General features: G+C 43.3%; 1 protein-coding gene across 1 annotated transcript in view; it reads left to right on the top strand.

Moving 5' to 3' along the window:
* LOC134670110 (transcription elongation factor SPT6) overlaps nucleotides 1–14,605 on the top strand; it is a 51,680-nt gene that overhangs the window by 34,397 nt on the left and 2,678 nt on the right. The window contains exons 11-23 of the mRNA XM_063527799.1: nucleotides 1,224–1,358; nucleotides 2,783–2,934; nucleotides 3,752–3,873; nucleotides 4,414–4,598; nucleotides 7,621–7,786; nucleotides 8,221–8,363; nucleotides 9,310–9,404; nucleotides 9,713–9,893; nucleotides 10,915–11,101; nucleotides 11,623–11,816; nucleotides 12,399–13,137; nucleotides 13,260–13,507; nucleotides 13,969–14,173. Coding sequence (XP_063383869.1) covers nucleotides 1,224–1,358; nucleotides 2,783–2,934; nucleotides 3,752–3,873; nucleotides 4,414–4,598; nucleotides 7,621–7,786; nucleotides 8,221–8,363; nucleotides 9,310–9,404; nucleotides 9,713–9,893; nucleotides 10,915–11,101; nucleotides 11,623–11,816; nucleotides 12,399–13,137; nucleotides 13,260–13,507; nucleotides 13,969–14,173 — 2,752 coding nt within the window. The remainder of the gene's footprint in view (nucleotides 1–1,223; nucleotides 1,359–2,782; nucleotides 2,935–3,751; nucleotides 3,874–4,413; nucleotides 4,599–7,620; nucleotides 7,787–8,220; nucleotides 8,364–9,309; nucleotides 9,405–9,712; nucleotides 9,894–10,914; nucleotides 11,102–11,622; nucleotides 11,817–12,398; nucleotides 13,138–13,259; nucleotides 13,508–13,968; nucleotides 14,174–14,605) is intronic.

Genomic DNA, 14,605 nt, shown 5'->3' with positions numbered 1-14,605 from the left:
TGTATGAATTTTAATACAACATAAACATCAAAGAACTAAAAGTCAAAAAACGTACTTTTGATTCGAAAAATTTTGCGTCACGTTGCGTCCTCTCACACAACCTAATAGCACGTGGCGCTCGTTTCGACTGAATGCGCTGACTGAGTGAAGGGGGCACCACTGTCTATCGCTTAATAGCAGCGGAGTGGTATTTTGTCTATTAGATAAACCTACAGAGCAATAGTTACTTTCCACCCGCAGTTACCTTTGTCCCCGCTCTCCCCTATATTTCACTTGAAGAAGCATGCAAATTTTGCTTAGTAGCTAGGTAGTATAACTAAATATATATAAATTGAAGCTAAGCTAAGGTAAGTTATATAATAATAATATCATCGGAATACACATATGATTTTAATGAAATTGTCATTGAATTGATTTGTGCCTTATCGAAAGCCCTATTAATTAGAGTAGTACCTAAATAACTTTTTTCATTTGACGACTTCTGTATTTATTCGGTTTATTTAGTTCGAGTATCTAATGAATTCGATTATTTAGTTAATTTACATTTAAGTACGTCACATGTGACATGAACAGACAAGGAGAGCAACATAAAATATATTGTTTTGTCTTCCTTCTTTCAATGGAACTTTTTTAGAGTTTCTCTTCCTCAAAGGAGGCTAGTTGTTAAGACGAAACTCAAAATACTCTCATTTGCATCTTAAAAAAAATAGGATGGGTCACTGACCTGTCCCGGTAAAGTGAGGTAGTGTGCGTGACGTGTGCTTGTGTGTGAAATGGGGTAATTTGACAGAATCTGAAAATTTTCCCCGGGCATACCTCACCTTAAGTTTACCCCTCGAGAATAAGCGATATCGCGGACGAAATAACTATAACGATTTAATTCTTAATTTAATGTCTTAAGGTCGTTTTTGGCTTGCACTCGAAAAATTTAAACTCCTGGTATTCCCGGGGTTATGCGACTGACAGGATTTTTCCGGAATTTTAACTAAACGCTACTGAAGTGTCATTCTATGGAACTTGCTAGCTATGTAAACAAACCGCCATATTGAAATTGTCTCTGAATGATGAATTTACTAGTGACTTCTGTTTACATAGTTAGCAAGTTCCATAGAATGACACTTTACTAACGTCTATTATTCCTAATTTTGATTACGTAACTGTAAATTCACTTTTTTTTCTAATTTTATGTAATCTTGATACTTATCCCTCACTCTCATTGGCAGGCTAAAGAGCGTGCAAACACCGGAAGAGCTCCGCGATGTGCACACACACTTCCTGCTGTACTACTCCAGCGACCTGCCCGAGATGCAGAAGGTGCAGCGGACCAAGGAGAAGAAGAGGGAGATCGAGGAGAAAAAGTGAGTTCAGAATGTTACCAGACTAAAGAGCGCGCAAATACCAGAGCTCCGTGGCGTGCACACACACTTCCTGCTGTACTACTCCAGCGACCTGCCCGAGATGCAGAAGGTGCAGCGGACCAAGGAGAAGAAGAGGGAGATCGAGGAGAAAAAGTGAGTTCAGAATGTTACCAGACTAAAGAGCGCGCAAATACCAGAGCTCCGTGGCGTGCACACACACTTCCTGCTGTACTACTCCAGCGACCTGCCCGAGATGCAGAAGGTGCAGCGGACCAAGGAGAAGAAGAGGGAGATCGAGGAGAAAAAGTGAGTTCATAATGTTACCAGACTAAAGAGCGCGCAAATACCAGAGCTCCGTGGAGTGCACACACACTTCCTGCTGTACTACTCCAGCGACCTGCCCGAGATGCAGAAGGTGCAGCGGACCAAGGAGAAGAAGAGGGAGATCGAGGAGAAAAAGTGAGTTCATAATGTTACCAGACTAAAGAGCGCGCAAATACCAGAGCTCCGTGGCGTGCACACGCACTTCCTGCTGTACTACTCCAGCGACCTGCCCGAGATGCAGAAGGTGCAGCGGACCAAGGAGAAGAAGAGGGAGATCGAGGAGAAAAAGTGAGTTCATAATGTTACCAGACTAAAGAGCTTGAAAATACCAGAGCTCCGTGATGTGCACACACACTTCCTGCTGTACTACTCCAGCGACCTGCCCGAGATGCAGAAGGTGCAGCGGACCAAGGAGAAGAAGAGGGAGATCGAGGAGAAAAAGTGAGTTCATAATGTTACCAGACTAAAGAGCTTGAAAATACCAGAGCTCCGTGATGTGCACACACACTTCCTGCTGTACTACTCCAGCGACCTGCCCGAGATGCAGAAGGTGCAGCGGACCAAGGAGAAGAAGAGGGAGATCGAGGAGAAAAAGTGAGTTCATAATGTTACCAGACTAAAGAGCGTGCAAATGCCAGACCTGCTAGCATGAGGGGCGTTCTCGCGCGCGACTCCATACATCTGGCGTGACTTCAAGTATAAACTCGCGCGCGAACAACTCGTGCTAGACGGTCTGAGCTCCGCGGTGTGCTCACAGCCTTCGTTCGTTAATTTAATAGTTATTATCATAGTTGTACATGATAAGCGCAACTTTTAATATTTGTTTTTTTTTTAATACTGGTATGATGTCTGTAGATTTTAAAAGGTACATACTTACAATATTATTGTATTAAAAAAAAAAATAACAAAAGTTGCCCTTGTCATGTATTATGTTACCGAATTTTGTGAATGACAAAATGAGAAGAACTCTAAAAGAAAGGCAGATATGATTATCTAATAACTGCTAGTCGTTGAAGTCTACTTTTATTCTTTGGTTGTCAACATGAGAAGACAGATATATACTGTGTTAGAACATCCACACATTAATATTGTCCATACAGACGTGCAGCACGAGCAGAGGCCGAACGTAACGGCGAGGATCCAGAAGAGGCCGCCGCGAGCGTTGAAGCCATGCCTGATGAAGAAGACGTGATTGAAGTGAAATACGCGGTGCGCTCCGGGCCTTATGAGCTGTGCCGTCGCGCTGGCATCGGTGAGTGACACATCACGTCTCTATCCACCGTGTACGGTTTGACAAGGATGACAGGCTTGTCTTAGAATGTAGTTAAACAGTAGCAACGGCGAGAATCCAGAAGAGGCCGCCGCGAGCGTTGAAGCCATGCCTGATGAAGAAGACGTCATTGAAGTGAAATACGCGGTGCGCTCCGGGCCTTATGAGCTGTGCCGTCGCGCTGGCATCGGTGAGTGGCACATCACGTCTCTTTCCACCGTGTACGGTTTGACAAGGATGACAAACTTGCCTTAGAGTGAAGTTAAACAGTAGCAACTTGAAGGCAATCGTTGTAGTTATGCTTGATGAAAAGATCCCGTTGAAGTATGTGGCGCGCTCCGGGCCTTATAAATTTGCTGTCGTGCTGGCATTGGTGAGTAACACATTGCGTCTTTTTCTGTCATGTACACTTTGATAAGGATGTTACGCGTGTCTTGGAGTAAAGTTAAACATAGCATCGGCGAGAATCCAGAAGGGGCCGCCGCGAGCGTAGTAGCCATGCCTGATGAAGTGAAAACTGAGCCGTAGAGTCTGCATTGGTAAGAACTATTTAGAATCGTAATTTTAGTGGGTTAGATTATAGAGGTGCGTCTAAATCTGACGAACGACGAGCTTTACGTGAGTTGTAAACAAGCGGCCGTTAATTAAGCACGCCAATATGTTTGCAGCCTGCGTGTTTTCGTGATTGAATGAGATTTCTTATAGTTATACTGTTCAATAACTGCAATTATTTGTCCAAATTTACGGGTAAGTTCAAATGAAAATGAATCTTTATGCTCAAATTATTTTATTTCTTTAGATGGCCTCGTGAAAATGTTCGGTCTGACGCCTGAGCAGTTTGCGGAGAACGTGCGAGACAACTACCAGAGGCATGAGGTTGAGCAGCAACCAATACCGCCATTGGAGGCCGCCGCACCTTTTGTGAGTAGCTCTTGGTGATAGTAGCAATAGTAGCACAGAATAAATAATAGTAGAAGACTCACTCTCTAACAAAACGCGTCTGTTACGGTCAGCACAGATATGGTCGCTAGGTGGCGACAGCGCCACGCGCGGCTTATGGCAAACCCCAAAATTGGGGCCGAACGGATGTACTTTTAGCTACCTGTAGCAAAGCGACGAAATCGCGGAGTGAGACACGCCTGATAGTAGTATAGTAGTTAACTCTTAATTGTATAAAAACGCATAAGTTAAGTAACTTACAATCAGAAAAAACCTTTATTTCCTTTATACGTTACTTTGCCTTCTTTATATGTGACGTTCCACGGGAAAAGGTTCCTTGTGGCGGCTTAAGGCGGCTGGCGCTTACGTCGCATAGCACCGCAATAGTATTGGAGCGGCGTTAATAATAGCGTAAGCGCCAACCGCCATAAGATACCTTTACCCTTGGGACGTCACATATATGTAATGTCACGTGTTTTTGGACTAAGCCTTCACTGCGACTAACGATATCATATCTATCAGGTGGGTGCCAGTGGCTCAGCGCAAGAAGTCCTACGGCGTGCGGTATACATGTGTGGAGTACAACTAGCACGCGAGCCGCAACTGCGAGGCACGTTGCGAGATGCGCTTCGGGAACGAGCCACCGTGTCTGCGAAGCCAACGGCAAGAGGACTTAAGGAGATCGACGAGAGTCACGCCTGCTATACGTAAATATATCTTTTAATTATATACCTTATCTGAAGGGTACAGGGTTGTGTTTGGTTTGTGCGGGTCGAAGATAGCTGCGGGGGACACAATGCCGCGGTATACATGTGTGGTGTACAGCTAGCACGCGAGCCGCAACTGCGAGGCACGTTGCGAGATGCGCTTCGGGAACGAGCCACCGTGTCCGCGTAACCTACGGTAGGAGGACTCAAGGAGATCGACGAGAGTCACGCCTGCTTTACGTAAATATTTATTTAATTTTATTAAATATATACCTTATCTGAAGGTCGTAGGGTTGCTTTTTTAGTTTGTGCGGGTGATCTAGTGACGGGGGACACGGGCGGTATAAATGTGTAGAGCACAGTGGTGCGCGCGAGCGTTTCTATGTTCCACATTATTTTACATGTTATTATTTAAACATAACGCTCCTCTACTGAGGTTTGCAAGCCGAAACTAAATTGTACGGAAGATCAGTTAGATTTCGATAGACATTTGGATCCGGATTGTAGGCCCTTCCGTACACTAATCAATATATTTAAAAGTGAGTGTAGACAATGTGGCTCAGTGGCGTTCATTTTAAATTTGGTTTGATTTATTTTTGTTCATTTATATGTGTTTAAGGTATAGTGTATGGTTTCCCGACCTCAAGTATTTTATCAGCCCAGCGAAATGATATACATGGAAGTATTCTGTCCGCTCAATTATGACCCAACGCAAACTACCCCGCGATAGGCGGTACTTACAAACTGCTCGATTGGCAATCTCAGTACGCGACCGAGATGACAGTCAGTGACAAATGGCTAAATTGATTTATAAAAACAACGTTTTTGTAATAAAAATATATTCATGTGTCGTGAAGTGGTGCAGAAGTTATTTTAGTTCATACCAAGGACAATGGAATTACTTTTCACTTGTAGTAAACAGATAACTTCAGTAAAATTTGGAAAAAACATGACGATTTGTTTTCAATACTACCGTGCTAAGCTAAAACGTAACAACTGCATACGACTTTCATGACAACATACGACTTTTTAAATTGCGAGGATAATAGGGATGGTGTTATGCCAAATGAAGTAGACTATTTTATTAACTTGTGTTTGGTTTAGGTATTTTCTATATCCTTCTTCTTCCTCGCGTTATCCCGGCATTTCGCCACGGCTCATAAGAGCCTGGGGTCCGCTTGACAACTAATCCCATGATTTGACGTAGGCACTAGTTTTTACGAAAGCGACTGCCATCTGACCTTCCAACCCAGAGGGTAAACTAGGCCTTATTGGGATTAGTCCGGTTTCCTCACGATGTTTTCCTTCACCGAAAAGCGACTGGTAAATATCAAATGATATTTCGTACATAAGTTCCGAAAAACTCATTGGTACGAGCCGGGGTTTGAACCCGCGACCTCCAGATTGCAAGTCGCACGCTCTCACCGCTAGGCCACCAGCGCTTTTTATATTTTCGGTATTTATTATTAGGTATTTTCTATATAATTATAAATAAATTCCTTCTTACAGATTTGTATTTTCCTTTTTTATTTCATGAGATGGAGCTATAAAAAAACTACCTAGTTATTTCAAATTAATAATCAAATTTGGTATTGCCATTTTACATTACTTTCCATTCAGATTCCCACAAGATGCTATTCGCAGAGAACTATGGAAAAAAGCGTCCAATTAGAGAGACATGAAATTGAGTGGATGTCTGGCAAGATATCTAGAATGGTGTACTTTCGTTTGGGCCAAATACATTTCGCCAAATTTCACTTCCCAATAAACTTATCGCAATAGTTTCATTTCCCAAAGAAACCTTTAGCAAAGTTACACTTCGCATATAATTTATTTGGTCAAATTATCATTTGGCATGATTTTACTTTGTCAAATGTTATTAGGACAAAAACTTATTTAGCAAACGTTTTTTATTGTCTAATATTATATTCCAAAAAGACATGCTGCGCCGACCCCAAGTGAATGGAAAAAGGGCAAGAGAATGACGATTATATTACAATGAAGTATTTGAACAAATTAAATTATATTTATTTATTATTTTTCAGTTGATATAACATATGTTCTATTCATGAGATATAACCCGTGAGATAATCATACCCGGTCTCCTATATGTAGATACATTTTTCCTATCATGCTTTCACTGAATTAATTTAACAAATGCACACAGAAAAGAGCGGCAAATTTAGAAAATGTAAGCGCGCGAACGGCTGTGGTCCCATACAAAATTTTCTTTTTGCACCTTTTTCTACTGACAAACTTGCTTGACCGGATTTATTGTGACTCCGCCTGTTCAAATATTTTTGACCCGATTCTTGTACCCATGTAAATTTTGCAGACTGTATAGCCAGTCCGATTTCTAAGATCAAGTTCGCCATACATTTACTGTGGCGTACTTGATCTTAGAAAAACGGACAGACTATACCTGAACGTGACTTCGCACTGCCATACAGATAGATAATAAAATATACAAAATACTTATTATAGCGAAATACATTTATACAACAATGATATATATTTACTTATGTTGAGTTAGTCTGTCATGTCATAACAACATTTTAACTAGTTATCTTTTAATCTGCATTAAATTATTATACGTGAATTATTTGACTGGTTCTTCACTGTATGGCATAAACCTATCCCTGTCCAAGTCATATTCTAATCAAATATGAACCGCGAACTCTCAGCGGCCAGTACGTACAGCAAGAAGGTTATTAGCGGATTAATGTCGCTGATTGGTAGTTATTGACATTATATGCATTTCATCTACACTTAGCTATGTACCATTAGAGTAATAAAGATGACTCTTATTTTGTTTACCAGCTTTGATTACAGGCTCTGTAAACGCGTCGTCCTATTTGAATGTAGGCGTAATTGTGTGTGTGTGCTAATTTGGCCCGAGAATTTGAACGGTAATGTTCCTAAAGGCGGTTTCCATACTAAATATATGCGTTCACTGTATCAGCCCAATCCCGGACATGTCTAAAATTGAATTTTTATTGAAATAGCTAAATGTGTCCAACAGTATGAAATACCTGAAGAAGAAGCCAGTCCGTGACCTGACCGGCGACCAGTTTCTCCGACTGACGATGGCCGCGGAAGACAAACTGCTAGAGCTGACCATCAGCGAGAACATCGAGGGGAACACCGGTCCCAACTACCTCGAGGAACTCAAGAACTTGTATCAAAAGGTATATATAGTATTTTCAATGTAGCTAGCTCAAACTTTATGATACTTGATTTTTCTTCCTCGCGTTATCCCGGCATTTTACCACGGCTCATGGGAGCCTGAGGGCCGCTTGACAACTAATCCCATGATTTGACGTAGGCACTAGTTTTAACGAAAACGACTGCCATCTGACCTTCCAACCCAGAGGGGAAACTAGGCATTATTGTGATTAGTCAGGTTTCCTCATATATATGAAATGATATTTCGTACATAAGTTCCGAAAACTCATTGGTAAGAGCCGGGGTTTGACCCGCGACCTCCGGATTGAAAGTCGCACGCTCTTACCGATAGGCCACCAGCGCTGTTTGTGATACTTGATTATCATTCATTATCTATGCATTAATCTTGCGATTGCCGTATTAGTTTTCCAAATGCTTATGTATAGTGTTTCCTCAGGACGAGTTCGCGGCGACGGTGCAGGCGTGGAACGAGCTGCGCGCCGAGGCGGTCACCATCGCCTTCTCCAAGATCGTGATGCCCGAGATGCGGCGCGAGCTCAACGCCGTGCTGCTGCAGGAGTCCAAGGAATACGTGCTGAAGTAAGTGCATATACTACACGCCAATACAGCCAGAGGTACTGGCAGCAGAGCCGTCTTTTGCAAAGTAAACAAAGTGAACTAAACCACAGAATAAGTCATAGTACTAGGTACAGAAGACTCACTCTCTAACAAAACGCGTTTGTCACGATCAGCACAGATATGGCCGCTAGGTGGCGACAGCGCCACGCGCGGCTTATGGCAAACCCCAAAATTGGGGTCGAACGGATGTACTTTTAGCTACCTGTAGCAAAGCGACGAAATCGCGGAGTGAGCCACGCCTGACTAAACTAACATTTTTCTACCATAACCTTCTATTTATTATGGACAGTCAAATATACTGTTACTGTCTGTCCTTCGGGGCCCCCTGAGGATGGGGGCCCTGGGCACGGGCCCCGTGTGCCCTTATGGTAAAGACGGTACTGACTGGCAGGGCCGCCATGTGAAGCCATTCGCCTAGCAGCAGGTGAGAAGCTATGAGTGAGTTTTTCTTATGGAAAACACTCGCTGGCAGTTTTCATTTACAGGGGTACACCTACATACTACACGTACTATATATACTACACTACACGTTCGTTTTTTAGCATTAAAAATAAGGTAAACAATCTTGATGTGTCTTTTTATTGAAAAACACGTTTTAAAAATAAGTTACGGCAAATATGTAACAATTATGAATCTAATACGATCATTTATATTCTTCTGCTTTCTTAGATAATAATTACTGATTTTTAAAAAGCGTTTTTCATTTAAAAGACATATCACGATCGCTTACTTTCTTTCTAATGCTAAAAGAACGAACTATAGTACGGGAGAGCTGCCTTATGTGGGGGCAACGAAAATGACACATTTTCATTGATGTATGGATAAATTTTGATAAAAAAAATTAATTTAGATATTGTTTCATGTTGGTTTTTAACTATTTTATTAATAACCTTGCTAATTGTTATAGGTGTTGTCGGCGGAAATTATACGACTGGCTGAAAGTGGCTCCGTACGAGTCGAGAGTTTCAGACGACGACGACGAAGAATGGGACACCAATAATGGTAATCATAATCAATTTGAAATATTCCACTGTATTAGGTGTATCCTGTCGTTATTGTGCTCAATTCTTGATTTCTAAAAAAGTGAACATGTTTTATTGCTTGTCATTTACTGAACCAAAATATTGTAAATCGATACCTGCTCTTATCATCTTATTCTCTTATTCATAAAACATTACGGGCCTGATTTAGTTAATTATCCCTTTCTTACAAATACATAAGTCAAAATGACAGATAAAGACAAACGATTCATAGCTAATTCAGTCCAGTAACGCGTTTATGAATAACGCATTGAAACTCCTTGCTCACAGGTCTACGAGTCCTCTCCATCGCGTACGTGCCGGACCGACAACACTCGGCCTTCGCGTGCCTGTGTGCCGGCGGCGGCGAGGTGGCCGACCACCTGCGCCTGCCGCACCTGCTGTACCGCCGCAACGCCTGGGACGCGCTCGAGCGACAGAACAAGGAGGCCGACATGACCGCGCTGCGAAGGTAATTAATAGTGGGTCTATTGAACCCTTCACTCACAGGTCTACGAGTCCTCTCCATCGCGTACGTGCCGGACCGACAACACTCGGCCTTCGCGTGCCTGTGTGCCGGCGGCGGCGAGGTGGCCGACCACCTGCGCCTCCCACACCTGCTGTACCGCCGCAACGCCTGGGACGCGCTCGAGCGACAGAACAAGGAGGCAGACATGACCGCGCTGCGAAGGTAATAGTGGGTCTATTGAACCCTTCACTCACAGGTCTACGAGTCCTCTCCATTGCGTACGTGCCCGACCGACAACACTCGGCGTTTGCGTGTCTGTGTGCCGGCGGCGGCGAGGTGGCCGACCACCTGCGCCTTCCACACCTGCTGTACCGCCGCAACGCCTGGCACGCGCTCGAGCGACAGAACAAGGAGGCAGACATGACCGCGCTGCGAAGGTAATAGTGGGTCTATTGAACCCTTCACTCACAGGTCTACGAGTCCTCTCCATCGCGTACGTGCCGGACCGACAACACTCGGCGTTTGCGTGCCTGTGTGCCGGCGGCGGCGAGGTGGCCGACCACCTGCGCCTGCCGCACCTGCTGTACCGCCGCAACGCCTGGGACGCGCTCGAGCGACAGAACAAGGAGGCCGACATGACCGCCCTGCGAAGGTAATTTATATTTAATAAGTTTTTGGCATAAATTTTGTTTTTGAGGCAACTAAAACTCATTGAGACAATTCTAAAAACCCCAAACATAATTAGGGTGCGTTGCTTTATCACAGAGTTCCTATGGCCACCTCCTGTCTCCATCATCAGATCAGGTCGATGGTACCATAATATTGCATTGTCACCCGATTTACATATATAAGCAAATTTTCAGCTTCATCGGACATCAGGAAGTGGTTCTAAAATGGTTTGCTAGAAAAAAAAAGTTTTTTACGATCATGTTAAGTTAAATAAAAGCTTAGAATAAATTTAGTTCGCGGACGTTTCTACTTGTTAAAAATTAAAATAAATAAAAGCTTGTAAAAATTGTCACAGATTCATCCTCCGCAAGAAACCGCACGTGATAGTGATCGGCGGCGAGTCCCGCGAGGCGCTGAACATCAAAGCGGACGTCATCGAGGTGGTGCAACAGCTGGTCGAGGACGAACAGTTCCCGCGGATACCCGTCGAGATAGCTGACAACCACATCAGCAAGATCTACAGCAACAGTTTGCGCGGACGGGTAATTGACCTCACTTTCTTTCACTTCTTGTGGGTCTAAGTGTCTCCATGTCCATTTTCCTCAACTTGTCTTCTGTATGTAGTAACCTTCCTATTTACAAAATGCCTCATTCGCATAATGTCCTGTCTTGAAATTTGACCGATTACGTAAAATGATGATGATGTTTTGGTAAAGGGACGTCTAACACATAAAACTTGATATTGAAACGGAACACGTTGCGAAGGGGTCATTATGCGACCTAAAGATCAGTTTTCCTAGGATAACGGTGCCGCGATAAGATAGGATAGCGGTGTATAGCGGCCCATACTAAATGATACGGCTAAATATGGATGTCGTAGTATTTGTATGGAGACGGCCGCTATATGACGGCACCGCTATCCTAGGAAACCAGATCATAACAGAAGAAAATTACGTTCATGTAGGCATAGGACCCGCATGTAAAACTCTGTCTACCTACATATGAATCCGTCCTCATCCCCGGAATCTTACACTAGAATTTAGCAATTGATCTTCGTCCACAGAACGACTTCAGAGAGTACCCGGAAATCCTCCGCGAAGCCATCTGCCAAGCGCGCCTTCTCCAAGACCCACTAATGGAGATCTCCACGCTGTGCGGCCACGACGAGGAGATACTGTGCTTCCGGTACCATCCGCTGCAGGACCAGATCGCTAAGGAAGACCTGCTGGAAGGCATCGAGCTGGAATTCGTCAACAGGTATCTTCTTTTTCTCTTCTTCTTTTTCTTTGCTCTATCCCACTTGGTGGGGTGGCTCTCCAAATTTTTTGTCAACAGGTATATTTAACTAAAATATGTTTTATGCCTCGAGTGAATCACTATGTCTTATAAAAGTCCCCCGCCGCGTCTGTCTGTTTGTGTATTTGTTTGTATGTTCGCGATAAATTCAAAAACTACTGAACGGATTTTCATGCGGTTTTCACCTATAAATAGAGTGTATAATTTGTTTACCCACTCGAAGCCAGGGCGGGTCGCTAGTTTATATTAAAGAAGTCATAGCTCACTTTATAGAAGTGTTTGATATCGTCTTAGTTATTTGGCTGTTCGTGTATCCTTAAAATGACAAAAAGGAATTAGACTTGTACTAGATTCAACTACCCTAATTTTAATAAAATTAAACTAGTGAGAACTTTCCTTTTGTTAGTAGCTTGTTAAAATGCTTTGCTTGTATTTGTGTGATTTGCTTTGTTAAATGCCCTTCGCTTTTTCCTTATACACAACACAATATGTGTACTATAATTGCGTAATGTTTTGTAGCTCATAAATATTGTTTACTCACAGGGTGAACGAAGTCGGTGTTGACGTAAACGAGGCAATCCTAACTGGCAGAGGTACAGAACTACTCCAGTTCGTGTGCGGTCTGGGACCAAGAAAAGCCCAAGCCCTAATCAAACTCTTTAAACAAACCAACCAGAAGCTAGAAAACAGAACACAACTCGTCACTTTCTGCCATATGGGACCTAAAGTGTTCATCAACTGCTCTGGTTTCATCAAAATTGACACAAGCAGCTTGGGAGACAGTACGGAAGCGTACATAGAAGTTCTAGACGGTTCCAGAGTCCATCCAGAAACTTATGAATGGGCGCGGAAAATGGCGGTAGACGCTTTAGAATATGAGGACGAAGATGCCAACCCAGCCGGTGCTTTAGAAGAAATTTTAGAAGCCCCTGAGAGGCTAAAAGATTTAGATTTGGACGCGTTTGCTGAAGAATTAGAGCGACAAGGTTTTGGAAATAAGAGCATAACCCTATACGATATACGAGCAGAATTGAACTCTAGGTACAAAGATCTTAGGGTGCCTTATCGCTCGCCGACGCCCGAGGAACTCTTCGACATCTTGACCAAAGAGTCTCCCGAAACATTCTTCGTGGGTAAAATGGTGCTGGCGTCCGTTGTGGGGATCACGCACAGGAAACCTCAGAGAGAAATGCTCGATCAGGCTAATCCAGTGAGGAATGATGAAACTGGGCTCTGGGAGTGTCCATTCTGTCATAAAAACGATTTCCCGGAGTTATCAGAGGTGAGAAAACAAGTTACATAACGCTAATATCCACTAATATTGCGATATATTTCCTAAAAATACTTTTTCTTGGCGAATGAACGTGACAAGGCGAGTTAACTTTGAAAGCGAATTGTTTTTAGGTGTGGAATCATTTCGACGCAGGCGCTTGCCCAGGCCAGGCCACCGGCGTCCGAATCCGGCTCGACAACGGTCTCTCTGGCTACATCCACATAAAGAACCTCTCAGACAGACATGTCGCCGACCCGACCGAACGCGTGCGCATTGGCCAGACCGTCCATTGTAGGATCTTGAAGATTGACGTGGAGCGATTCTCTGTGGATTGCTCGAGTAAATCGTCGGATTTGTTGGATAAAAATAATGAATGGAGGTGAGTTACTGATAGCTTTTACGAGTTATATTCAAGCTGATGGCCCTTGGTGAGAGAGAAACAGATCACAGTCGCATTACGCATGTTATTGTTAGTGCCACGTATTCTGCCTTAGCGGTGAAAAGTGTGACTTTTCATGACTTAGTGCATGCATTCCGAAAGATGAAAGACTACATGGCTAAATTTACTATTCAATAAATAAATAATTTTCAAGCTCAATGTAGGGTTGTACAGTCACCTGCAATAATATGTTAGGTAGTCTTCGAAGGCCGCAAAAACATGTGACACGTTCTTACGCCTCTACAGATAAGATCGTGCTAGTTATTTTTGCGGATTTTGTCGTGTAACATATTATTGCAGGTAACTGTACAAGTATTTGTGTTAGGTAGTGTAGTGTAACTTAAAAGCTTTTTAAACGAACTGAAATTATCATACTCATTAATATTGGTAATTATTTTCAGACCGTCAAAAGACCCATACTACGACCAAGAGGCTGAAGACAAGGACGTGCGCAAAGACAAAGAGACGAAGCAAACAAAAGAGCGGATGCAATACGTGAAGAGAGTCATCGTGCACCCGGCCTTCCACAATATCTCGTTCGCGGAGGCAGAGAAACTCATGGAAAACATGGCACAGGGAGAGGTCATCGTGCGACCGAGTAGCAAGGTAAAATCATAGCTTAGGTACATATGCTCCTGGAGAAATAACTAAGCCAGGGGTCCCATTGTTTCCAATCTTTTTCAGTTCGCGGCGCTCTAGCAAGTTTACAATTTAATCTTAGGAAATAGATAGGTACATGGTGACTTGGTGAGGACGATTGCCTCACGGCTCCCTCTTTACTGTCTACGGCGCACAGTTAGGGAACCCCTGAACTGACCCATCCTGAAAGAATCTTTTATGCAAAGGCGCATGCCACACTCATTTACTGTCTGGACACGCGTTGGCAGAAATGTTACATGTAAGTCCCACGGACCAACATGTGATTACATGATTATATATCTCTATAGTTCGTTTTTTTTAGCATTAGAAAGAGCTTGGAAGAAGGTAAGCGATCTTGACATGTCTTTTAATTGAAAGACGCCTTTTAAAAATCAATAA

Source organism: Cydia fagiglandana, chromosome 13 (assembly GCF_963556715.1).
Source record: "Cydia fagiglandana chromosome 13, ilCydFagi1.1, whole genome shotgun sequence".
Classification (NCBI taxonomy): Eukaryota; Metazoa; Arthropoda; class Insecta; order Lepidoptera; family Tortricidae; genus Cydia; species Cydia fagiglandana.
The sequence above is the reverse complement of the archived record's forward strand: the minus strand, read 5'-3'. Positions and strand labels throughout refer to the sequence as shown.